This window comes from Anabrus simplex, chromosome 14 (assembly GCF_040414725.1).
Source record: "Anabrus simplex isolate iqAnaSimp1 chromosome 14, ASM4041472v1, whole genome shotgun sequence".
Classification (NCBI taxonomy): Eukaryota; Metazoa; Arthropoda; class Insecta; order Orthoptera; family Tettigoniidae; genus Anabrus; species Anabrus simplex.
The window spans coordinates 22,385,599-22,413,248 of record NC_090278.1 but is presented as its reverse complement, the minus strand read 5'-3'; the positions used below and the strand labels follow the sequence as shown (position 1 = coordinate 22,413,248).

The 27,650-nt window shown below is 37.0% G+C and overlaps 1 protein-coding gene across 1 annotated transcript in view; it reads right to left on the bottom strand.

The window, feature by feature from the left end:
- Window positions 1-1,013: 1,013 nt before the first annotated feature.
- Window positions 1,014-27,650, bottom strand: part of LOC136885383 (zinc finger protein 383) — a 61,623-nt gene continuing 34,986 nt past the window's right edge. The window contains exons 6-7 of the mRNA XM_068230268.1: window positions 1,387-2,066; window positions 1,014-1,129 (exon numbers count right to left, since the gene is read on the bottom strand). Coding sequence (XP_068086369.1) covers window positions 1,014-1,129; window positions 1,387-2,066 — 796 coding nt within the window. The remainder of the gene's footprint in view (window positions 1,130-1,386; window positions 2,067-27,650) is intronic.

The window sequence follows — 27,650 nt, the reverse complement described above, 5'->3', positions numbered from 1 at the left end:
TCATCATTACCATCACCACAGTCAATACATTTATGATGGTTGGTATTTCCAATTCACTACTTTCTGTGTACTGTTTGAATGCAATATTTGTTTCCTTCTTAATATTTTATACATAAAACAAATTAGAATTATTTTTCCCCTTTATTTCAATAATTTTCCTTCAAACTTCAACTTACATATTACATCGTTAGTAAACCAGACTTAATACGTCCATTTATAGTACTTACGTTTTGGAATACCTCTGCTAAAAATGGAATATCATTTATTGTTGAATTATAACAGAGTTCTACAGTTTGCACAATATTTGTTCCGTCTGCATGAAGAAGATCCAGGACTCAACAAACCTTTGTTAGCTGTCAAATAATACAAGAGATATTCCTCAATTTAACATGGTGCAAAGCAATCAAAATCTTCAGGTAGTCTCATAATTTGTAAGCTGCCTACATAAGAACATTAATTAATTTTTGACCCATTGTATCTTATTTATTCAACAGTTTTAATTGATAAAATGGTCCTTAGAATGTGTTGTTTTTTAATAATTGGGACATGAAACTGAGTACTCATAGGAGCAAGAAACATAAATTATACACAGTGGGTTAGTTATTTTTAAAAAACCTGGGTTTACTGCAACTGTGTTTTAAACTATATACCCAGCTTAACACAGAAGTCTCGAATAGGAGAATACTGCTGTGCCTTATGTTGTGGCATGCCCAGAACTGAAAGTTATAAGAGAAAGTCTTACTACACAATTTACACCTAGGCAACTATTCCCTACTATCGATGATTATTAGTGTGTTCAACAACAACAAAAAAAAAAGACATTCGGCGGATATCATGCTATCCAACATGCATAGTATGACAAGGCAAACATGCTGATTAACCATTTTCCTCTATCTAACATCAACAATTTACATGTATTAACCATTGGATCAAGGAAAACAACTCACAGACAGGAGTTTGACTAAAGGACTGATTGCTACGTAAAGAACTAATTAACATTGCTCTACCTAAGATTAGTGCAAATGCAACATACGGCGCTTATTGAGCTTGCCTGTTACATAGCCGTACATGTGGCAAAACTGATTTGGTGAATTTATACAACCTCTGGATGCCAGAATGTCCACTGTCACTGAAAATAAAAAAAGGAGCAAATGAAAATGTTCGGCTTTGTACAAAAAATAATGAAAGACAATCAAAACTATTGTCGATGAATGCTTTTCCATGAAAGATAAAACTTTGTCAACATCATCAAAACCTGATGTGACAGAGCAAAATGGTTTTCAGATTAGAAATGAGAATGAAAATCTTTATTTGAAACAGTAAACATCATGTCACGTATCTACCCTTTGTAAATCAGAACATTAGACGTTAATTGAACACCTCTACATCTTTTCACATGTCTACGAAGATAAGATCGCTGGGAAAAGACCTTAGAGCACGAAGCACAGGAGTAAGGTTTCAGGTCGCTATGTGAACTCATATGGTCTTCGAGGCCAGTACGGCATTCAAATCTTTTGTTACAAATTGAACAAACATGCGGAAGTTGATCAGCGCGGTTCATATGGAGACTAAGAGACTTTTTGTTTGAGAATGCTCTACTACAGAATGTACAAGAATGAGGCTTGTAACCATTGTGTCTAAAAACATGTTTTTTGAGATTCCACGGTTTAGCAAAGGCCATACTGCAATATGTGCACACATGCGGCCTCTCGCCCGTATGCTTACTCATATGCCTTTTCAAATCAGCACGCCGAGAAAAAGCATTGCCACACAACTTACATTCATGCACTTTACCTACGCTGTGAATCAACATATGTTGTTTTACATATCGTCGCCGTGAAAATGATTTACTACAGAACTCGCAAGCAAATGGTTTATCTATTTCCAAATGTGCAGTAGGCCCACAAAGTTCCACTCCGTTATAGGTACGGTTTTCTTCAAGGCTCAATTCTGTAGTGCCCTGTGGTGCTGACAGGGAAGATGATATCTCTAAGTTAGAATCACTCCTAACAATTGTTGGAGCTTTGACATCCTCTTCTAAAGAAAGTCTGAATTCTCTACCACACCTGGAAATTGGAAAGAAATACTTCCTTGAGTATTCAGATTGAAGAATGCATTTACTGTAGGAACTCGGTCTTTTTTGCATTTAACATAATCACTTTTGCTTCTTTAATTAGCGCAAGAATATGTATGAAGAATATTCTTTAGGAAGTACTATTTTCTTATTTTCTGGTGTACCACTGTGGTTGCAATATTCAGCACGCACAATGGTTTCCTTCAATTTTGGACATGCCACATGCAACATTGGAGAAATTCAAATAGTGCTGCCATTCTGTAGAGAGTATTTACAATGATCGAGATAACAGATCAACCTTTTAACTGTTATGCAAGAATGCAAGAAATATTAAACCAGCTGACATTAATAATCAAGTGTGTGAGGTGTGTGGTGAAAGTGCAATGGCAGACTGCACACAACCCATCAAATCCAGGAGCTTATCACATCATTTGGCTTGGAATATTTGCAGCACTCTCACACACCCCCTCCCCTCACGTGATTTAAACATTTTCTTTCACCTAAAGAAGTTCGTTAGCTGAGTTCTGATGGCAATATCAAAAGGGTACAGAGATGGCTATCATCACTTTTGGTGGCATTCTATGATGAGGGCATACAAAAATTGCTACCAAAATAAGTGGAGTAACTATGTGGAGAAATAATGTAAGGACAACAGAAGCTGAAGAAAGTAAAATAAGTAGCGTTTTATTTACTTCGAAAATGTTTTCAGACCGTTTTCGCTGTACAGGAGTGAAAGATGAGTGGATGAAGTTATTGCATGCACCAGCTTTGTCAGTGGGTTAATGTCAGGTGAATGGGAGAGGATAGATTACCTAGAAGAATAATAATGGATTTGACCTTGTAGGGTGGAAACAATATTGAGAAACCAAGGCCATGATGGATAAATCCATATTTATTTAATCAATGGCAAGGTGTAGAATTGAAACAGGTCACAGAGCTAGTTACAATTTGGAAATTGCAGAGGCTTACAGATTGAATACTGCAGGACATAAGCGTCCATGATGAAGATAAGTGTATGTATCAGTCGAGTGTGTTTTTTAAGTAAGTACCCACAATTTTTCAAAGAGATGCAACATTATTTTGAAAATATTGAAAGGAACACTACATGGACCACAATGTAATATTATTAGTTTGGCATCTCATTACTGACTACAGTGACATTTTTTGGCAACTAATGGGCAAGAAGTCATTAGAAATTTTAGCCCTTGCAAAACGCAGTAAAGGAGCCTATTTGGGTCACATATTCTGAAATGACCAACACAGTTATGACAGCAGAAAGCGAAAAGAAGGAAAAAAAGGACATTTACATGGAACCTCTGATAATCTGCCATTATCAAGAGACTTGAAACTGATGTAAACAAAGAACATCATGAATCCATCCGCAGTTCTCACATTGATTAGAAAATGTCTGGGCTACTTCTGGGCACATAGGAAGTGTTACGTTTAGTTGACTAGAAACTGTCATTACCTCACCAGATTACCACGATTATATCAGACTGTTGCTGGATACCACTCATGTTAACATGCAGATGAAATGCGATGATGGTATGCATCACGAAGCAAATTATATTCAGTGTACATGAGGAATAAACTACAAGTGAATGGCATCACATCTGGATATTTAAGACCTCAGAAAAGAAATAAATTATGGAAGGGTGATAGACTTGATGATATGTCCAAAATGTTGATACATAATAAATCATTTACAGCAGCACATATAAGGAAAACTTCACACTTTTGATATTTAATGCACTAATAAATTTAAATTCTACAAGGGAAATATAGTTTTGAAAAGCCAATGTGAAAAAATTTTTATAAAGCAAGAAGAAAAAGAATCTGGTAAAGGAAAAACTCCTTCCAAGTCAGATTCCTTTCACTGATGCTTGTATCATTAGGATTAAAGAAAGGTGATCAACAGTCATATCACATAGACTGTCCGATTCCCATAATCTCAGCTCTTGTATCACCACGAGATAAAAGGCACGCCCCATCACAGCTGTTACACTCACCAGTCTTGTTAATATTCTGACTTCTCCGAGTTGTATTATTACGTGCAACATATGTGTTTACCACACTCAACACCAACTCTATGAATGGAGGTAAAGTTTCCATTGAGCCTTCATGAATGGACAATAGCATTGTGGTTAAAGACCCACTATGGCACGAATGGACAATGACAAAAGGGCTAGTGATTCAACATAGCGGGTCAAGCACGAGGGCAAGGGTCTCTGGCTTTCTTCAGATTGAATTGCTTGCTTATATTAATGACAATGAATTGGTTCTTGCATGTTATTCAGACTGAAATTCTTTGAGAATTATATTTTGGGCCTTATAGATGTAGGATCACATTATGCTAGGATCTGGTTCCCCAACAAACTATTTTGATGTATCCGCACAGGCGTACTACGGTAGCATCAACCAATAAACATTAACATGAACACATGCTCATGTTTAGCGTATGATTGGTTTTCTCGCTGATGGCGGTATAGTAGTTTTATGGCACGGTGCCCTTTCCAGTTTCAATTCATGCAGTTTTATGACGAGATACCCTTCCCTGTTTAATTCTTGATGTTTCACTGTTGGATGCTCTTCCCTGAATTTTTTCGTGCTAAGGTTTGGACCGACGACCTTCCCTGGTTCCATTCAACTCCAAAGTAGGAAGGGCAGCCAATGAGGAAGAGGCTGCTGAACTGTCAAAGAATACCTATTATCTGGTCCTTGGGTTTTGTTATTGCTTTCTTGATCTACCGACAGTTATTGTATCCAAGCGAAGCAAATCCATCTGAGTGGTTGAGTTACCACTTGAACAGAACAGATCATATGAAGCAGTGTTTTGAGTACATTTTAGAAAAATATTCTGCATAACAATCCCAATACTTCCACTACTGGGTACTATACCATCTAATTTCACCACTGTACATTTATTCCAGTTTCTTCTTCTGTTTTTTTATAAAATTCCAGAATGTTTGTTGGTATTTCTAATTCAGTACTTTCAATGTATTGTTTGAACACAAAATTCATTTCCTTGTTAACATTTACCCTTAATTCTTTCAACTTAAACCAAATTAGAATTTGTTTCCCTTATAATTCCCTAAATTTTCTCTAAGCCTTAGTTTACACATTAAATCCTTACTAAGACTGGATACCTAATTTTCTAGAAGTTGAATATAAGTTATTGTAAAATACAACTACACTTAGATCTGCATCATCACAACTCAGAATTCATTCAAGTTTTATACCTAAACAAAATATAAAGGTGTAAAGAATCCTTTTGTCTAAAATTAAGACTATTTTCACATCCATGGCTTTTACTTGGATAACTGTGAACATATCTGGTAGAGGCTAATAAAGCAGGGTGGTATCGATGAATGGGAATATGAGTCTTCCCTTACATTATTTATATCTATACCTTAAAGCACAAGGTCAATGGTTCTTCCATTTTTGTTACATTCACTGAATTTAAATTAAACAAGTATAAACATTTCATGACTTCTAACTTTATTCCTATCTTGACCCATATTATAATCATTGCATTTTATCTCAGGCAGATTAAAATCACCCATTATAATAATGTTCAATGTAAGTATACATTTTGATATTTAATACACCAATAAAATTTAATTCTACAAGGGAAATATAGTTTTGAATTTCAAAGAAAGTCAGGTCTGAATTTGGTAGAAAATTATCTACACAAGCAAAATACCTTACATTATTAATAAGGGATGAAATGAACAGGTAATAAGCATATCCTTCAACTAAAGTTATTCTGTCATTGATGATTCGGTACTTTACACCAATCAATAATCTCTAGTGAGTTGTATATTTTTGTCCTGGCAATATACAGTATATCTATCATCAAACACTTCTTAATCATAAATCAAATTATGGAGCTGTGTTTCGTTTAATACAATCAGATTACAAAGTACACCTCTGGCATTCTGGTAATAAATATCATAAAGTAAAGTTAGCATTTAAGCTCATTTAAATAAACTTTGCAGTGAGTTATAATTATTGGTGAGCAATCTTCTTTCCTCATGGAAAATTTTGTTTCTAATCCAGACGTATTTCACATTTTTTTGGAAATTCTGATTTCTGTAACTTTCAAAAGCTGTCTTCTGAGAGCAGGAAAAAACCTCTTGTTTATATGGAAAAGATTACTGCATGAATGGCCCATATCCAATGTAGAAAGATACTTTTTTATTCTTCTTTGATGGAAAAGTTCTCTTAATTACCTACAGCAAAAATTGAACACTTATGATGGGGGAAGTTTGGGCGGTTATTGTTAGGGAGCTTATGGCAGGTATCAATGTCATTTTTGTCAATGGTGACATCAATTTCTCTTCCAAAACCCACAACATTTTCAATATGCTGATGATGAACTCCATGAATTCTAAGCCTTTCAGCCTAGAATATTTTTCACAGTCAGCATTCCTCTTGCCTAAGTTTTCAATTCTTTTCTTCAACTCATCATTTCCATTATTTCAGGGTCTCCATCATGAATAGGAACGAGTCAAATTTTATCTCATGCTCAGCGATCATAGCATGAATTTTATTCATTAGATACGGTATAATAAACTCTTGCCACCAGAAAATATTTGGTTAAAAATATTTGATTATAGTATAATAAAATATATTTGAAAAGTGTCTAATGATATCAGCTGCTTCTATATGAAAATTGATTTATTTTTTGTGTCTATAAATTGGAGAACCACATACCATTTTTAGAATTTTACAGCATTCATTTAAAATATCATCATAATCAGTTACAGTTAATGAGATAAGGTGAGTAAGTCAGATAAGGAATGACAACAGTACCGTGAGATCTTTATTGACGAGCAGTCTCAAAGAGGTTCATCAAGAAGTCCACTGTGTAGCAGAAGGTGGAAGTAACATTCATATTGACAAGATGGCGGCGTGCATGCTGGTCGTTACAAGTGTTCTCCGTGCATTAATCATAGTTTTGTTGATAAAAAGTGCCGTGACGTACGCGAAAAGTGTAACAGTGCATTCGGATAAGTCTTGTGGTGATTTGAAGAAGATGGAAAAACTGTTGGTAAGTGAGAAATGTTCTCTTAAGTGTCTCACTTGGTGTGGCAGTGAAAGCCTGCTACTGGCGGTAGGGCGGCCGCGTCGTAATGGGGAAGGCAGAGTTGTCAGACTTCCGATTGCTGGGCGGCCACAGTGGTGCCTAACTCTCGCGCTAATTGGAGACATTGAATTAAACCCCGGACCTCAGCATTGTACAATATGTGAAAGCAGCGGGCGTCGTAATCAACTATTTGTAAACTGTAATAATTGTTCGTCAAGTAGTCACAGGACATGTGCACAAATTTCTACTTCAGAATACAGGAAATTAAAGAAGGGAGGAAGAACGTGGACTTGCCGCCACTAACGAACTCTTTATTTTCCAATACTAGTGATGTTACCAGTGACTCTATAAATAGCTACAACTGTAAATATGTAAATATTAATCTAACTCTCTTTGCGTTTAACGCACGCAGCATTTTACGTCCAGGTAGAAAAGAATATATTCTCGCTTCGCTCTCAAGCCTAGATCCCTCTGTTGTGTGTATCAGTGAAACATGGCTTTCAGACACAATTAATGACTCAGAAGTGCTACCAGATTCTTTCATCCTGTTCCGTAAGGACCGCATTCTAACCACAGGAGGCGGAGTTCTTATTGCCGCAAAACCAGAGTGTAATCCAACTAGACGTCCCGAGTTGGAGACGACAGCTGAAGCCGTGTGGGTAGAAATTACGTGCAGTAGTAATAAATTCGTCATCGGATCTGTATATCGTACACCGAAGTCCTCACAAACAATGAACGATGCCTTGCTCTCCTCTCTGGATCGTGTGCAACAAGTAAAGAATAATTATGACACAATTTATATTGCTGGTGACTTCAATCTTGAAATTACTTGGTCTAGAAATGCTGCCCCAGTACCAAACAATCCTCTTGCTAATAGTTTTCTCTCCACCTTCTACGACATTTTCCTCCATCAGTTAGTGTTCGAAGCGACTCGTATTACTCAAAATTCCCGCTCCACACTAGACCTGTTCCTTACTAACTCTCCATCATCCGTCCAGTTCCTGGACGTAATACCTGGATTTTGTGATCACCAAGCCATAATTACAACTTTGAGCTACAGAAAACCCTCCCCAAAACTCCACTCCAGAACAATATATAATTTTGCCCGCACCATCTGGAACGATCTTTCCTCTCTTCTATCAAAAAGTATTCCTATTCCCCTCGTATCCTTCACCGGCGATATAAATATCAACGAGATCTGGGAAAACAGGAAAAAAAGTATTTTTTGGATGTGTCGATCAAGTTGTGCCGAAAGTTTCTATCTCTAATAAGCGAAAACGCCATGGATCAATAAAGAGATAACATCAGGTACCGGTATTCGAAAGAGAAATTGTTTATACAGGAAATGGAAGGAAAACCCAAGTGACAGTAGGTGGGAGAAGTACAGACTGGCTAGGAACAAACTCAAATCATTAATCCGTGATGCCTACAGTTCATATATCCACAGCCTTAATTCCAATAGTAAAGAGCTATGGGCTTTCATTAGAAACAAAAGCGGCAAAAGTGCTCCATCCGTCTTCAAGTACAACGGACTATCAGTTTCCTCACCCCAAGAAATAGCAGACACATTCAATAGTAAATTTAAAAATAACTTCTCCACTGCTGACAAGGATGAAGACATGTTCACTCCAAGGTCAACCCCTCCCTTTCTGCCCCTAACTAGCTTGTACTTCACTGCTAGCGAGGTCGTAACAAGTCTTCGGAGAAGTAGACCTCATGCTGCGAATGGCCCAGACAACGCGCCGGCCAGAATTCTCCATCGCTGTGCAGAAGCATTAGCACCTTCTCTCTGTGCAATATTTAACATTTCAATGAACAGTGGGACTGTTCCAGAAGAATGGAAGAAAGCAAATGTTCCCATATTCAAAGATGGTGACAGGGAAAATGTAGACAACTATCGCCCAGTCTCTATTACATCTGGCTTATGTAAATGCATGGAACGCCTAATTGTTAAACATGTGCTGGATTTTCTGAATGAGAGAAACCTGTTGAATAACAACCAACATGGATTCCTCCCTGGAAAATCCTGTACTACACTTTTAACAACAGTAACTAATGAGTGGCAACATTCCCTGGACCAGTCTAATATATCCCAAGTGGACTGCGTAACTCTCGACTGGAGTAAGGCCTTTGATCAGGTACCTCATCAACAACTGTTGTTAAAACTCAACAAGTATGGCATTCAAGGCAACCTGCAGGCATGGTTTCGATCATTCCTGGTAGGTCGGACGCAGAGCGTTATGTTCAGTGGGGCCAGGTCAAAACAAACCTCAGTCACCTCGGGTGTGATTCAAGGTAGTGTGATAGGACCGCTGCTGTACACAATATTTACGCTGGATCTGGCAGGTTGTGTATCGTCTTCTATGGCACAGTACGCTGATGACACCATCATTTACAGAGCCATTCGCAATGAGAACGACGTAAATAAGTTAGTCAGATCTCGATAATGTGGTTCTGTGGTGCAAAATAAATAGAATGTGTATAAATGTACAGAAATGTAAATATATCCGCTTAACTAGAGCAAGATCACAGTTACAACACGAAATTTCACTGTGTGGTAAAAAACTGATGGCTTGTACCTCAATAAAATTGCTTGGCATTCACATCTGCAGCAGTTAAAAATGGAATAAGCATGTTGAGGAAATAAGGTGCAAAGCATACAGAGTCCTGGGATTCATCCGCAGATCTCTACTGGGAGCCAGGAAGAAAGCCGTTCAGACAGCCTATTTGTCATTAGTACGGCCAATACTGTTGTGCGGGCTTCCTTCCTGGCACCCTACTACAGTGGAGAACACGATGAAACTAGAGGGAGTTCAACGTCGAGCAGAACGACTAATTACTCAACACGGTCACTTACAATACAGCCAGGTCACTGCCCTCCATAACAACCCTCTGTAAACAAATAGATATTGCTTTCCTGAGAAAATCCCTCACAGGTAACATTCATATAAACCCTTTCAACCGCTTACAGCTGAACTCACATGTAATTAATCTCATAATAGAACCGTATTGAGGACAATATATTAAAATTATAAAATCCTTTTAATAACAACCACCTACTCAATACAATATATTACTCATTGAATTATAAAATAATCATGAGGTGTCTTAAATAAAGGAACATGTTTCGTTCGACATAGCGAACATCATCAGCCTTAATTTACAAAGATTAGGTCAGGGCCCTGAGCTGAATGATAAAAATTGTTAAAAGAGTGACAATGCCATAATAAAAAGTAAAATGATAACATTAGACTTGAAATTGTAACAATATGTACAGATTAACAGCAAGTATTTGTAGAGGAATACTTTGAACGATGGTAGTCTATAAAGTTAAAACAAACATGAGGTTGTTAAAGTAAAAAGATACAGATATAGTGGATCTTAAAATATATGTCAATGCGTGAAGCGTGGATTAATTATTGACTATGGAGTTCTTAAATTGAGCAAAACAAAAGTTGAAATAGAGTTTATTGAATAGTACGAGTCAAACTGAGTCAGTTAAAAGGCGCATGGCGACGAAACTAAGGTTGAAATGACGTGAACTTCAGTACTTAGGAATTCTGTAGGAGAGCCAACACAATACCAGAAGGAAATACAAGTTGAACTAGTCCGTATTTACACGCTAGCAGTAAAATTAAGATTAAGATTAATTAAGATTAATTAAGATTAATTTTACTGCTAGCGTGTAAATACGGACTAGTTCAACTTGTATTTCCTTCTGGTATTGTGTTGGCTCTCCTACAGAATTCCTAACTACTGAAGTTCACGTCATTTCAACCTTAGTTTCGTTGCCATGCGCCTTTTAACTGACTCAGTTTGACTCGTACTATTCAATAAACTCTATTTCAACTTTTGTTTTGCTCAATTTAAGAACTCCATAGTCAATAATTAATCCACGCTTCACGCATTGACATATATTTTAAGATCCACTATACCTGTATCTTTTTACTTTAACCTCCTCATGTTTGTTTTAACTTTATAGACTACCATCGTTCAAAGTATTCCTCTACAAATACTGGCTGTTAATCTGTACATATTGTTACAATTTCAAGTCTAATGTTATCATTTTACTTTTTATTATGGCATTGTCACTCTTTTAACAATTTTTATCATTCAGCTCAGGGCCCTGACCTAATCTTTGTAAATTAAGGCTGATGATGTTCGCTATGTCGAACGAAACATGTTCCTTTATTTAAGACACCTCGTGATTATTTTATAATTCAATGAGTAATATATTGTATTGAGTAGGTGGTTGTTATTAAAAGGATTTTATAATTTTAATACAGCTGAACTATCGTTCCGCCCAAAGAGGTTGAGGTGTGTCCCTTTTCCCTCCATTTGCAAGAATAGCATCATATCAAAGTGGCTTCTTTAGTCGTTCTGCTTGGTTGTGGAATGAACTCCCACCGCAGATAAAAGAACTACCTGCAAATTTTTTTTGTAAAGATGTAAAAAGGATGTATATATAACGAAACCTTCTGTACAAAACATAATTTATCTGTGTGAATGTTCAGTATGAGTGGGAGGATGGACGAAAGTTATGGGATCCCGAGTGATTGAGACGGTAAATGGGTATGAGTGAGCCGGCCTAGCTAAAATATATGTGGGGTTTCTAGAGAGAGAGAGAGAGAGAGAGAGAGAGAGAGAGAGAGAGAGAGGGGGGGGGGAGGGAGAGAGGTTCTGTGTGTGTGTGTGGGTGTGTCGAATTACTTGAATGTTGAACAGGTCTTTTGAGTATTATGTAAAAATGCCTATGTAAATACAGTAACTGTATATAAGAACACTATGCAGAATGTAATTGTATATTTGTATATTATAATTTTAAGTGGTGATGGAGGCACTTTTGTGTATGTGGGGCTATGCCCTTTCTCCATTCACCATCCCTAAATTGTAACTACAATTAGTGGAAAATAATTATAATAATAATGATATAATTGCCATCAATCAGAAACAAAAAAAAAGCAGAAATCATTGACTTACAGTTAGGTTTGAAGACTCTCTTTCCCAGCCAGATGATGTAGGTGAACAAGAACTGGATATAATATGGACCAACAATACCCTACTTCCAGAGAGCCTAGTGTCAGGAACATACAAGTAAGAGGACTGCTTGTGGGCGTTAGAGGGAGGATATCCAGAAATGTTATTGAATGGCAGCTATCATATAGAACGGATAGACATATTCAAGACAAAACTGTTACCATGATAATAAAATTCTCAGTGGCAATAATGCAGAACCATTTGTATGGAAAACATAGTATTCAATTTCCTTCTGGGGCCATTAGAGAGTTCATATTCTTGAGTACATTGACATTTATTTCACGAAACCAACAAATCAATAATTTTTTCAAAGAACATGTGAGCTATTGTATGTCCTTTGGCAAACATATATTGGTGTCAGAATGAATAAATAAAAGTAAAATTGCTGAAAAAGTATAGGATAAACAGGGGGTGAAAATAACAGAAAAATATAAAATGAATAACTAAAAAATTTCCTCCTTTGAGAAACCAGAATTTGTAGGTCTCCATACTTCAGCCACATTTCTATCTCATAAATTATTTTTTAATTTTGTCCAAAGAGGACCGTAGGCGGAGGGCAGCAGGAAAGGAAATGCATTTTGAGAAATCCAGTAATCCCCTATGAAATTTTCCTTTCTTTGCTGTGTTCACTATAATTTACATGAGTTTCAATGAACCAATTTTCTGCACTCCCCTCATGTACTGCAGTTATTCAAAACCTTCTGAATCATGAGTCCAATACATTACCAAGATATGGGAAGTACTTTGGTACATGTACCTCTATTTCCTTTATTGCATAATAACAGAGTCCCACAGCTTACACAATATTTGTAGCTTACACAATATTTGTTATGTCTGCATGAAGAAGATCGAGAGCTCAACACACCTTTGTCAGCTGTCAAATAATACACGATATCTTTCAACTTCACAGGGAGCAAAGCAATCGTGTAGTTCAAGTGTGCTGAAAATGTGCAGGCTGCCTCATAACAATATTAATACCTTTTTGACCCTTTTTTATTATTTATTTACAAGTTTTTATTCATAAAATGGTTCTTATAATCTGTCATTTTGAACTGATTTGTCACTAAATTCAGTACTCACTAATTAAGCCCAGTGGGTTAGTCAGGTCAGGTCAGGTCATGTCATGTCACTCTGCTACAGTATGTGACATCTGACTGTCTCGCCGAGAGTAAGACGGCCAGAACCAAACCAGGCAAACTATGGCAGAACCAACTGCTGTGGGCAGAATAGTTCTCCCACACCAGGTTTGATAAAACCTGTGTGTAGGAAATGACACAGAAATTTATCACAATGCTGCTGCCTTGCACAATGGACAGAAGACAAGGGCCAAGGGAGTTAACCCTGACAGGAAAACCTCAACTTTTGTTAGGCACAGCAAGTCAGCAAGTGGAGAATAATTGTCAATTTGCTTTCAACAGTAAAATGAGCCTCAGATGTAAACAGAAACCAAGACATAGACCTCCTTCTATGTATAACCCAGATTGTGAAAAATAATCTTTGAGTGGCTTGATTATAATTTCCTTCTATTAGGCCAAATCAACAGATGATGGTGAAAAGCTGGAAGTTAAATGGGATTATCCAAAGAAGAAAATTCCCAAATGAAAGAACTAATTCAAAAGACTAACATTAAATACCACAACCCTGATGGTCAAAAGCAAGGAGCTTGTAGATCTGATAGAAAGACTGAGGTCCTTGAACTGAGCAAAACAAAATGGAAAGAAAAAAAATTGCTGTGGAAAGGGTACAAACTCTACTGGCATGGAAATACAAAGGAAACACAGAAAGGTGTGGCATCTGTAATCAGCAAGAATATGTTAATGAATAAATTATTAAGCTTCACCAGAAAATCAACAAAAATACACTGACCATTATTCAGGTTCATGCTACACAGCTGGGTGGTGTCAAGAAGAAAAAAAAGATGAATTGCTTCAGGGTTGCACCAATCAATGGTTTTCTTCACATCAAACAAGATAATACTCTTGTTATGGGAGATCTAAATGCTCAGGTGGGAATTGTAAGGACAGGGTATGAGGCAGTGATCGATCCTCAACCATAAGGGTGAATGTCTTGTTGATTTCTGTATATGAAATTACCTAATAATCACAAATACTTCATACAAAATGCAGCCAAGCCTCACAATCACAAGGTTCAGTTGAAACAGAGTTCAGAAATCCCTTATTGACCATGCCTTTCCAGACAAAGAAGCTGGAACATTCATTAGAGATCAGAAAGATCTACTACAATAAAGTTTAGGTACTGACCACAGGTTGCTAGTGACCATCCTACAAAACATCAACGTAAAAGTTATAAATACCAGGTGTAAACCCAAGATAAAAATTCAGGAATTTGAAAAACCAGATAAAAGATCTGAATACCGGATGATAAATAGAAGCAAAATGCCCCAATATGAAGAGTGAACAGCTGAAGAGGAATGGCTTCTTTTCTTCTTCTTTTCTAGCCTATTTCAATCCACTGCTGGATATAGGCCTCTTCCATGTGCTTCCATCGTCTTCGGTCTTGAGCCACTTGGAACCAGCGTGTTCCAGCCAACAGCTTTATGTCGTCGAGCCATCTCTTCAGGGGTCTTCCAATGCCTCTCTTGTGTCCCCATAGTCTCCAGTGAACAATCCTAGAGGTCCACCTGTTGTAGTCTTGTCGAGCTACGTGTCCTACCCATTGCCATTTTAGTCTTGCTACTATCTCTAGGATGTCTGTTACATTAGTTCTTCTCCTGATGTCCTCTGAACGGATCTTATCCCTAAGGCTGATCCCTAGCATCTGTCGCTCCATGGCTCGTGTTCGCTGAAGCTTACGAGCACTTTCCTTCGTCAGAGTCATCGTTTCCAGACCGTAAGTTGTAACTGGCAGCACGCACGTATTATAAACCTTGGTCTTCAGGTTAATTGGAACATCCTTGTTGGTGAGGATGAATCTTACTTTTCGGAATGCAGTCCAACTCATACCTATTCTGCGAGGAATTTCTGCACGTTGGTTGTCTTTTCCAAGTTTTATCTTGTGTCCAAGATAGATGTACTCATTGACAGCTTCTATATACTGGTTTCCCATTTTAAGTGGTCGACTCTCTGGACTTAGAATTTTCGTTTTATTAATGTTCATTTCCAAACCAATCTTAGCAGAAGCAGTTTTTAATTCTTGGATCATGCTTTCTAGCTCATCTAGATTTTCACTTATGAGCACAATGTCATCGGCAAAACGCAGGTGGTTCAAATATAACCCGTTGATTTTTATTCCTTTATTATCCCAATGAAGGGTTTTGAATACACTTTCCAAGGCAAGGGTAAACAGCTTTGGAAAGATTGTGTCACCTTGTCGAACTCCTTTGCCAACTGGGATTTTATTGGTGATGAGGTCTTCGTCCACTCTGACTACCATTGTTGCTTGATCATAAATGTTTTCCAGAAGCTTTATATACCTTGGGTTTATCATGGCATTTTGAAGTGCCTTCATGATTGCCCACATCTCCACTGAGTCAAAAGCTTTTTTATAATCAATGAAGGCCAGATGAATCTTGATGTTGTACTCAGTGGTTTTCTCAAGAAGAAGACGAATAGTCTGGATGTGTTCAACAGTTGAGAAACCTTTACGAAATCCCGCTTGCTCGGCAGGTTGATAAAAATCCAGTTCTCTTGTGAGGCGGTTGGTTACAATTTTGGTCAGGAGCTTGTAAAGGTGTGATAACAAACTCACAGGACGATAGTTCTCTAAATTTTCCTTATCACCTTTCTTGAAGAGAAGTATCACTTCAGCATTTTTCCAATTTTCTGGTATTCTTCCAGAGTTAATACACTTGTTCATGAGTATTCTCACGGCTTCTAGCAGATCTCTTCCACCTAATTTCAGCATTTCATTCGTTATTTTATCCTCCCCAGGGGATTTTTTATTCCTTAGTTGTTTAAGAGCATTTTCAATCTCAGCAGTGGTTACTTCCGGTGTTACTTCATGTGTATAATTCTGGGCTAGTTGTTCATCACTGGATGGTTTATTAATGGTTGATGTATACAGCTTGTAGTAGAAATCTCTAATAACTTCAGTAATGTTTTGCCTATCTGTGACTATTTCTCCATTTTGGTTCTTAAGTTTTGTAATTTTTGGTCTTCCTGTAGATATGCTGTTCTTTAAAATCTTCATGTTTTTATTTTCTTCTTAGATTAAGAAAACAATGGTGGACACTTCAGTGATATTGTTGGCAAAACAAGAAGCAGAGTAAGAAACCCCTTGGTGGAAAGAAACTGCCTGAATGGCAATAAAGAAGAGAAATAAAATGAGTAAACTAAGAAACAGAGAATGTCAGAAACGTGTGGCAGAAGTTAGATGAACTCAGTCAGCTGTAATGAGACCTGAAACATAAAAAAACTCATTTCTAATGAGAAAGAGATAATCTTGAGTGAATTTGCACAGAAACTAGGAGAGGACAACAAGAACAATAAGAAATTATTATATCAAGTGGTGAGAAAGGAAAAGCAACTATGAAGGAATTAAGGCCTTAGAGAAATAAGATGAAAAGATCCTTTGGAATGGCAGAGAGATATCGGATGAGATAGTATTTTGAAAGAAAAATATAATGTTGAAAATTGAAATATCAAACAACAGGAGACCATGGCAAAAGAAAATTAAAAATGTGGAGCCTTCCATAACATGCATGGATAGAAAATGCCCTGTAAAGCCAAAGCACGAGGCATAGATGATGTAAGTGCTGACATGATTAAGGCTGGAGTGCAAGGATTGCAATGGTTGTTTGGAGTCTTAAACACCATTGAAATGAAGAAAAAATAACTGAAAACAGGACTGAAGGAGTCACTGACCCTCTGTTTAAGAAAGAAGAGAGATGCAAACCCAGCAACTACCGTGGCATCGCTCTTCTAATTCATGGACTAAAAATGAAGGAATGAATCATAGACAGAGATTATGATCATTGAACTACAGCTGGAAGAGGAGCAGTATGGTTTCAGAAGTAATATGGCAGTGACAGATCTGATACTTTCTGTAAGGAAGATCATGGATAAGCACTGGGAGAAAGGAAAAGATGTCATCTTTATTTCCCCAGCTACTGAGAAGGCTTGCAACAGTGTACAGAGACAAAACATCTGAGAATGGATCTATGTATACCATGAGTTTTAATTAATAAAGTCAAAATGCTATATGAAATTTGCCAGAGTTGTCTCCAAATAGGGATGGATATTTGAAGTGATTTGAGACTAGGCAGGGTGTGCACCAGGGCAGCATACTTTTGCAACTTTTATTCATGATTGTAATGGATGAAGTAATGAGGAGAGAGTTCAGAGACTCAACAACTCAGTGTTTAAAGCCCTTGGCTTTGCAGATGATGTTGTGATATGCAGTGATAGTGTGGGTGAACTGCAACAAATCTGGATGACTGGAATGCTATATTCAAGCAATTTGGTCTCAAGATATGAAAGTCCAAAATGGCAGTGTTGCCTGTTAGTTGACAGAACATCCGTACTCTGGATTGATCAGAGATGGAACACGTACGTCAATTCAGTTATGTTGGCAGTATAGTAACAATAGCTGAACATCTGCAGAAATCACCAGAAGAGTACAGAATAAAGCACAGTTTATCATCTTAAGAGAAAACATCTTTGGGATAAGCAAGTTCTATTATGATCAAAACTAATACTCTATAGGAGCTTCTGTGTACCAGCTATCACATAGTCTAGAAACCTGCATCCAAACCAAGAGAAATATCAGCAAACTGCAAGCAGTAGAAATGAAGTTCTTAAGAACTCTGATTCAGAAAAGAAGGAGGCACAAAATAGGAATAAACAGGATATGCCATCTTGTCCACGTGAATAAACCCTTAGTGAGATCTGTGTTGAAGCCAGGCTGAAATGGCTTAGTCATCTCATAAGGATGGATCAACAAAGTACAGCAAGAGTGTTGTTTGAGAAGGAACTTTACCGAACCCCTCCCTTACCATTGGTAATAGACCCAGAACAAGACGCAAGTCGGGAGATTTGAGGCGTGGACTTCGAACAGGAAAAGCAGAAAACAGCCCTGTACTGGAGATGTCCCTTGTTATTAAAGAACAAGGAAATATACCAAGTACTACTCTGAATGAAAATCATTTAAAGTTAAAATGAAGGTTTATTGAATAAGTAGATATGAAACATAAAAGAACTGAAAACCAGTAATCAAACCAAAATAAATGAATTATAACATAACGTACCTTCATGAATGATCAACTTAAAGTCGTGGTGTGAGCTCAACATTTCCATTTTCTAACACTCAAGAAGTATTATAACAAGTTCACAGTTTTTGTAATGATCTCGTTACATCATGGATTTATACCTCTGCCATGCACATGGCTGAATTAAGCTCGATCTTTTCACGAGAATAACTTCATTCATCTCATATTTCTATTTGCACCATCATCCACACAACAATAGCTCTCTGTTACACTCAATCAAAGCCCACACATCCAAGGAGAACCCAAAAAAAGGGCAGGCAAGAAATTAAAGAAGGTACGAACATGGAGCAGAGAGGAAGATCTCTGGACCACGGAGATAATAATGAACAAAGGGGATCATGGGCAAGCGCATAATCAAAATGTAAGAAGATAAACATGGCTGTCACACGGGCAGGAAAAATGCAAGGATAAAAAGAAAATAAAACTAATCGAATGGTCATCTTTTTGCCCAATCACCAACACTCATTCTAACATTCACACTATGTCAGTATCAGGAAGTACTTATGTGAGCGGCAGCTCGAGTTGAAATTCAAACACCAATTCAAATAAAAAGACTCAGCTTGTCACACAGTTAGGTCTCACATATATCAAGTAGTAGCGTGCACACTGCTCAAATATTTCACACCGGAAAATCACAGAGAATCACTAGCCAATAACCCATCAGGTCCGCGCTTCAAACGACCCAAATGGAAGCTTCTAGTCGACTCAAAGGGCGTACATTCATTGATGGCGAAGTGCAATAAACGTAGTGCACGAAATATGTAATCAGTCGGAGACCAAAGTTACCAAGATATCATGATCATAATAGTGACCATACGCACTCACACAGATCGTTTCAAGCAGCAAAGCAGAAAGAAGCACATCGATGAGTTATCGATGACCATGAAAAAGGCATTACAAACATTCGTAAAATCAAAGTTAAAAACTAAGATGAACATACCTGTAATATTCATACTTATCTTACCAAAAGAATGCAGTAAAATCTTGTTTTAAAAATAACAAATATCCATTTGAAACATAGGAATGCAATTCCGGTTTGCATGGGCTGCATTGTTAATAAGTCTCATGAAAACAAAAGCAAAGATAAGACTGTAAGAATATGAAAATAGTTGTCTCGTAAAAGGAACGATCTTTAGTGCATATTATGAACAGTGCTGCGCTCTCTAGTGCAGCCATGGAAGTAGATAAGTTATTTGAATAGAGGTAGGCAGAACTCATATCAAACCATTGCATTAGCAACACAAATAATTTGAATTAAAGAAACATGTCAAGGAAGCATGGTTCAAACTTGAAGGCAAAAGTTCGAGAGGTTGGCTGACGAAGAGATGGATCAAACAGATTAAAAAGGATCTAGCTGGATGAGGTCTGGATTTGCAGCAGTTTAAAGAAGAAAACTTCTACATGGAGAGAAGTAAATGGAGAATGCTCATTCAGCATATCCAGGACACTGAAGCAGGTTCAAGATGAAAAAGATTCAGCTATTTTAAAAACCTGAGTTTATCTCAACCCTGGTTTTCATATGACTTATCCAAAGTATACACACAGCTCAACATAAACAGTCCTCGATAGCCGAATATTACTGTGCCTTATGATGTGAAAATAGATGTCTTGGAACTGCAGGTTATGAGAGAATATCTACAATATTTACACATGTACAAATATTCACTGTTATCAATGATTATTATGTAGGCACATTCGACGATAACAGGAAACCTCTACATCTTTCAACATGTCTACGAAGGTGGGATCGCTTAGAAAATATTTTAGGACACGAATCACAGGAATAAGGTTTCATATCACTATGTGCACTCATATGGTTTTCGAGACCAGTACGGCAATCAAATCGTTCATTACAAAATGAACAAACATGAGAAAGTTGATCAGCACGTTTCAAATGGTAACGGAGATCCCCGATGTTTGAGAATGCTCTGCTACAGAATGTACAAGAATGAGGCCTGTAACCATTGTGCCTTAAAATATGTCTTTTCAAATCAGCGCCTCGGGAGAAAGTATTGCCACACAATTTACACACATGCACTTTACCAACAGTGTGTGTCAACATATGTTGTTTTAAATATCGCCGCCGAGAAAATGATTTACTACAGGACTCGCAAGCAAATGGTTTATCTTGTTTCAATTGAGCAGTAGGCCTGGTATTGGTATGGTTTTCTTCAAGGCTCAATTCTGAAGTGCACTGCAGTGCTGACAGGGAAGGTGATATCTCAAAGTTAGAATCACTATTAACAATTGTCAGAGCTTGAACATCCTCCTCTGAACAATGTCTGAATCCTCTAGCACACCTGGAACTTGAAAGAAATGTTTCCCTGAGTATTCAGATTGGAGAATGCATTTACCATAATCATGTATACTTCCAACACCACACATAACACTATTCTCCATCACAATAACACGCAGTTACCTACACATGGCAGATGCTGCCCACCCTTTTAGAAGGTCTGCCTTATAAGGACTGTACTCGGCTAGAAATAGCCACACGAAATTATTATTATTACTATTATTATTATTATTATTATGCATACTTCCTCAGCAAAATAATACGTATGAGGTGTGATATCAGGGAGAAATGATCCCGTATATTTCTGGAGCAGTACTGTGCTTGCAATATTCAGCATGCACAATGGCTTCCTTCCTCTGTTGGCACACCACATTCAGTACTGCAGACATTCAAATAATGCAGCCATTCTGTAAAGTGTTTTTAAAATGATCACGTTAACAGGTCAATTTCCGGGCAGTTGGCCATGCGGTTAGGGTCGCGCAGCTGTGAGCTTGCATCCAGGAGATAGTGGGTTCGAGCCCCACTGTCGGCAGCCCTAAAGATGGTTTTCCGGGCTGTACTTTAATTAAGGCCACACCCATCGTCGCCATAAGACCTATCTGTGTCAGTGCAACGTTAAGCAAAAAGCAAAATAGATCAATTGGCAACTCTGTGATACAGTCTGGGGTTCGCATCCTGAATGCAAGAAACATTAAACGGGCTGACATTAATTGTCAAGTGGTTGAGGTGTATGGCGAAAGTGTAATGTCAGACTGCACATGGCCAATCAAACCCTGGACCTCTTCACATCATTTGCCTGGGAGAAATGACAACACACTCCCACCCCCCAGTTCTGATTTGGCACCAAGTGATTTCCATCTTGACCTTCACCAGAAGTACTTCCATGGTAGGCAAGCTTTTTGATGATGATTTTGCCAAAGCTGGTCTATGATGAAGGAACATAAAAAATGATGCCTTATTAATAATGGTAACAATGTGGGGAAATAAATAAGTTGACTATTTCACCCATTCCTTTGAAATCAATCAGCAATGTCCATGTGGATGTCCAAAGCAGCACTAGCATGACAGACTACTGATATGAAGAGTCTGAACATAAAACAACAAACATGATGCCCAGGATCATGAAAAATGGAATTCCAAGGTTAAAACAGTAGACTCTGAACTAGCAGTAAAATGCTACAAGGAAGAAGAACAAGAGGCCAAAGAAAAGAAAATATTTTCAAAATATTGATGCGTTTCTTTGAGAAAATTTTGGTACATTCTTAGAAAGCACATTTGACAGGTATGTATACATACCTTCATTATGGTCACTTATGCCTTTCAGTATTCAATCAGTAAGGCTCTGCAACTCCCTATTTGTAACTACCACAGTGGCTTGATTCAATTCTACACCTTGCTATTAACTGAATAAATTTGAATTTGTCCATCATTGCCTTAGTGTTCCAATATGCCTCCCTCCTAGCATGACTAAATTCATTATTCTCCTAGTAACCTCTACTCCTCCATTCACCTCATATGACTCCAAACAACCATTGCAATCCTTGCACTCCAGCCTTCATCATGTCAGCACTTATATCATCTATGCCTCTTGCTTTGGCTTTACTTTTTTTTTTTTTTACAAAATATTTATGAATGGAAGTATAAACTCACTACAGAAAGGTTTCCATGTGATTGAAATGATCCCTTTGTACGAGTTTCTAATTCCCAACCTGCAATTCAATCCTATTTGGTTTCTTCCTAACTGATATCACTTAGTTTTTGCAAATGTTAATTTTTCATGAACATGTTTCATTTATTGTAAACATGAAAAAGATCCTATGAACAAAAAATTGAAGAAACATTATAGATATATCTAGCTGCTGTAACTAATCTGAACCAAGAACTTACTCTGCCATCAATTCTCACCATAGCCTAAATGTCATTACAAGTGCCTGCTTTTTTTTTGTCTGGTGTGAACATGGGAAACCATGGAAAACCATCCCCAGGGCTGCTGATAGTGGGGCTTGAACCCACTATCTCACAGCTGCATGCACCTAACTGAACAGTCAACTCAATCAGTGCATCTGCTTTTAATAATAAAGTTACTAAAATGGAGACTCAGTACAGTCTGCCATTAAGACCAAGTTGCAAGATAATATCAAACTGCTTACTACATTTCTACCACAGTGAATCCCTCTCTGCATTAAATAAACCATGTTTACTAGGAATGTTAGCTTAGTGGTACCCTCTTAAATCCCTGGTCCATGTGGATGTCCAAAGCAGTGCTGACATGATAGAATAAATACTGGTATGAAGACTCTGAACTTGAGACAACAAACATTATGCCCAGGATCATGCAAAATGGGAAGCCAAGAATGTAAACTATGCAGTAACCCAGACATTTGCCTCATGTGACATTGGAAATCCATGGAAAACCATTTTCAGAGCTGCCGATACTAGGGTTCAAACCTACTATGCCCTGAACACTGGATACTGGCTGCACTTAAGTGACTGCAGCTATCAAACTCTGTTGTATTTGTTTACAGGGGATTTTAAATATTGGACAAACTCCAAATTCAAAACATACATGAGTACAATCATACAATACCAGGCTAAATTCAATTATGAAGGCAGAAAAGTTTATCTCCTGCCTTTAGGAGGAAGGAAATGAGCCAATATACTAGCCTTTGAGAAACCCAGATAATAAGAGGGTCATATTTGCTCCAAAAATATGGCTAGATGCTTCATTCCTTAGCTTGTTAATGGCGAGTACTAATGTCCAAATATTTAACTTGACTGTTGATATGCGATAACAGTACAGGGTCTCAAAAATGCAAAATCCAAACCACGTAATACAATTAGTTTGGATTCTCATTAATGACTTTAACAACATGTTTGGCAACACTAATGTTCAAGAAATCATTAGACATATTAATGTTTGAAAAATTCAGCAAGGGTCACATAATCTGAAATGACAAATACAGACTGATACAAATGATCATAGAAAGCAAACTCGAGAGGAAACAAGGATGTACGCATGGAAGTCAGGCAGTGCTTCAACATCTGAAATATGGCAGCAATTAGATGGGGAATGCAAAACAGGAAAACTCACTCGATGATGGTCACCAGCTTTCTGTGAGGAGAAGATAATTTTCACAGTTCTGCATGAGTTGCAGCTATGACAAACTGACCTTGAAAATTAGGCTTATTATGTCTACGAATTTATTTAAAGTAAGAAAATAGTTCAGATTTTCACTCAAAAACAAACAACTTTATTTATGAGCCAAAAACAATCAAAGACAAGGCTTTGAAGGTTCTCAGAGTGGAAAATAGAAGACTGCACTGTCCATAACCTCGACACTAAGTGGGATAGTAGAGTTATCAACCAGGTATTAATACAGTAATCACTTTTGGTTTCTGCTCAATGAATCACAAAGCTAAGTGCCTTTCCAGAAGCGCAAAATTTGTTTCTAAACTTTTCAAGTTCAAGATCTTCATGATCTGTAACAATGTGTAGCATAATTTAACAAATATACTGTAATTATTGCTCCATCTTATCAGTACAATATATTGTGTGCTTTAAGCAAGTTCACAAATTAGACTAGCAAATTAATCTTGGGACACTTTAATTTTGAGGTGACAATTGCAAAATATCAACTTCATAATGACCATTCAATTATGGAAGGGCCCACACTTATAGCTGTCAAGAGACTTTTTATTTTTCTACAACAAAGTACTATGAGTCTCATCAATTTTGAGATGTGCTAATGAGTTATTCAAGGACACAGTTGAATAAGAAGACACATTTTATCCTCGGTTTTTATTGATCATGGTGTACCAGTATATACAAGGCCTTTCTAGATGAACTTTATGACTACTGTCACAGTTTACATAAGTTTTTAAAGTTTATAGTTAGTAATTGTTTTCAAGCTCCCTCTTTTACCTCCTCCCCTTAGCCAATCATTAACTTTTCCCAATATTTTTAAATAGTCAAGTATGTTTTTAAGATCATTTTGAGAAGGCCATGTCTTTGCACATCTAATGTTTTTACCTAAAAAGAAGATATCTGTAGCTGATGATGTTAATAATAAAATAAAACATGTACTACTAATAATTTGTGAACTTGGTTAAGGCACAACCCATACTGTATCGATAAGGTGAAAAAAATAATTACCATCAATTTGTTCATCTTCCAAGATGGGGAAATGAACCAATATCCTTTCGGGTGCACCAAACACATGTAGACAGTCTCTCTTTTGAGAATAAGATGACCAAGTGAATTGACTATGAAGTACAATTGATGATGAGATGCTGGGTTGGAATCCCTCCATCATCAGACCTAAAGATGGTTTGTCTTCAACTTGTCAATTTCAAACCTAATGTAATTAAATGCTGTAGTCACCACCTTTTCAGTCCAGGCCTCCCTCTCATTCCAGTATCATCCAGAAACTATACATGTTAGTATGACTAACACAATAATAACATATTTGAATTCTTAGCAAACTAACTTCTCATATTTAAATTGTCTACCAGGGAGGTGCAAGCAAGCTAACCCTAGAACTGGCAACTGTTGAATATTCGATACTTTGATCTCTGCTGTAGTGGCACCATCGAATATTTGACACGTTCGTATTTCTGATTGGAATTTCCTCATTTCTTCAACAGATGTCATGACAGTCTACTTCTTGTCGTTCTCGATGTCCACAGCAGCCGCGAGTTGAGATTCATTCATATTTACATCTTTGGGTCCAATTTCACAGAAATAAATGAGTACAGTTTTCTGACCATCTGTTTGAGCACCATTTCTGTGGTGTCTGTAAACAAACTTTCATCGGCTCTGCTTTTCTATTCTATTGCACTTTATTTTGTAGTTTTCTGTTCAGCGTGGGTTTTTGATTTCTTTATATATAATGTTATTTGACTGATTATATACATTTTTAGTACAGTGTGTGTCTAAATATGGCATCTTCACCTCCTTACAGAAAATTAGTAATGAAGTAGTGCAAAATTTGTTGGAAGTTGAAAGTGACGGGTCTGACTTTGAGGTTATTGAGAATCAACTGACAGATTCAGAGTCAGATTTGGAATGTATATCAGCTATACCTTCCCACAAATATTGGAAAGTGAAAGTGGTGATGAATCTCCCATAACAACATGGTCTAAGGTCACACCTCCAAATGATTGCATGCCAATAACTTTTTCACCAATATTTTCAAGAACATACCTCTCAGAGTGGTGAAACATTTGCTAGTGCATTGCAGATACATTATTGACAATCTGTACATCTCAGTATGTATGTGACATGCTCCAGTCTTGTGTACATACAGTATGTTCGAAAGTTTTATTATTACATTCAATTTAGGAATGATACTTTTTGAACAGACTGTACATTTTTCTAGCCAAAACATTTATGTAATTTCATGTCACCACAACAATGCTGAGTGTATTCGCTTTATATATATATATAAAACATTGTAAATTTATTTCAAATCATGTGGATATTATGTATTTTATTTAGACAAGTAAAAGCTGCCAAATATGGCTGTCACCACAAGATTTAACATTGCCAGTTGTAGGGTTTAAGTATTTTTTAAAATTTAATAAAATTCACCAATATACTTTAGATCTTTAAAAAGAAATTTTTGTTAGTATTAAGGCAAAAGAATGTACTCAATAGTTATAATGCCTCAGTATCATTGCTTGATATAGTGGGCCTTGAAATATTCTTCTAAACATAGAGTTACACCATGTTCATTACATGGCCAAGAACTATGACTTTTTCCCCCTAGTGAAGCAAAACATTACACTTTTTGATTAGATTCTTTTTTCTTTTCTGTTAGGAATAAGTAAGTCTTTTGAACCTATTTCTATTAGGATTGTTATATGTTGATTTCATCAGAAATTTTGTCAAAGATTCCACACATTTCCAAAAATTCAAAATTAAGATGGGTGAATGCATTTCAGAATTGTCAAGTAAGTCATAACTAACAACACTATATCCAGCAAATGCATAAATAACAGTTTTTTTCAGTTTGTATACAGTTCAAGTCACTCCATTTCCTTTGCATCATAGTGTGCTTTGAAGTGCCTGGTACATTGTCATTTTCTCCCCGCAATACTACACTATCGTCAGAATTATTATCACCCAACAATTCATCACTAACCACGGTCTAAAGCATATTCTAGGAGATTCCTTATCTCATCTTCATTTGCACAATTGCAACTTTTCAATTCTTGTCAAGCTTCCTGTAGTTACAGAGTAGTACAATAATAATGAGAGTTCTTGGAGAGAGGCATCCATTCCATAATAGTGCAAATTTCTTGAAAATAAAATGAATAGTTTCAACAGTTTTCCAAAACTAGGCTAACACAACAGATAGCATGAAAGAAAGGGATTTATCGTCACCATAAGACCTATCTGTGTTGGTGCGATGTAAAGCTACTAGCAAAAAAAAAAAAAAAAAAAAAAAGGAATGAAGTTTTATTTTAATCAAACCTCATCTTATTTTCAGCATATTAGGTCATGTGAAGTACACTGAGTACAAGATAAAGTGATGTAAGTACATAATAAAAATGGCCAACTTGACACCAGTGGGAAAAGAACCCATAACCTTCAGATGTCATACTTGATGATATAAAGAACAGATAATATGAGCTACAGGTCAGGCAATATTGCTAGCACAGCGGTAGAATGCATACTTGCTGCCTGCTGTGGGATAGTTGAAGTAAATCTTTCGTTTTCACAACTGCATTGCACTTGAAATAGTCCTACAGCTTATTAGTTTGTCTTGAGCACAGATCCTATTTAAGAGAAAAAATGTGACCTAGGTGACCATTGCTCAGTAGGTAGAGAATCTGATGCAAAATCACAAGGTAGTAGGGTTTAGTTCCAACTGTTATCTGTGTGGCCATTTTTGTTCAGTACTTAACATCACTTCGTCTTGTACTC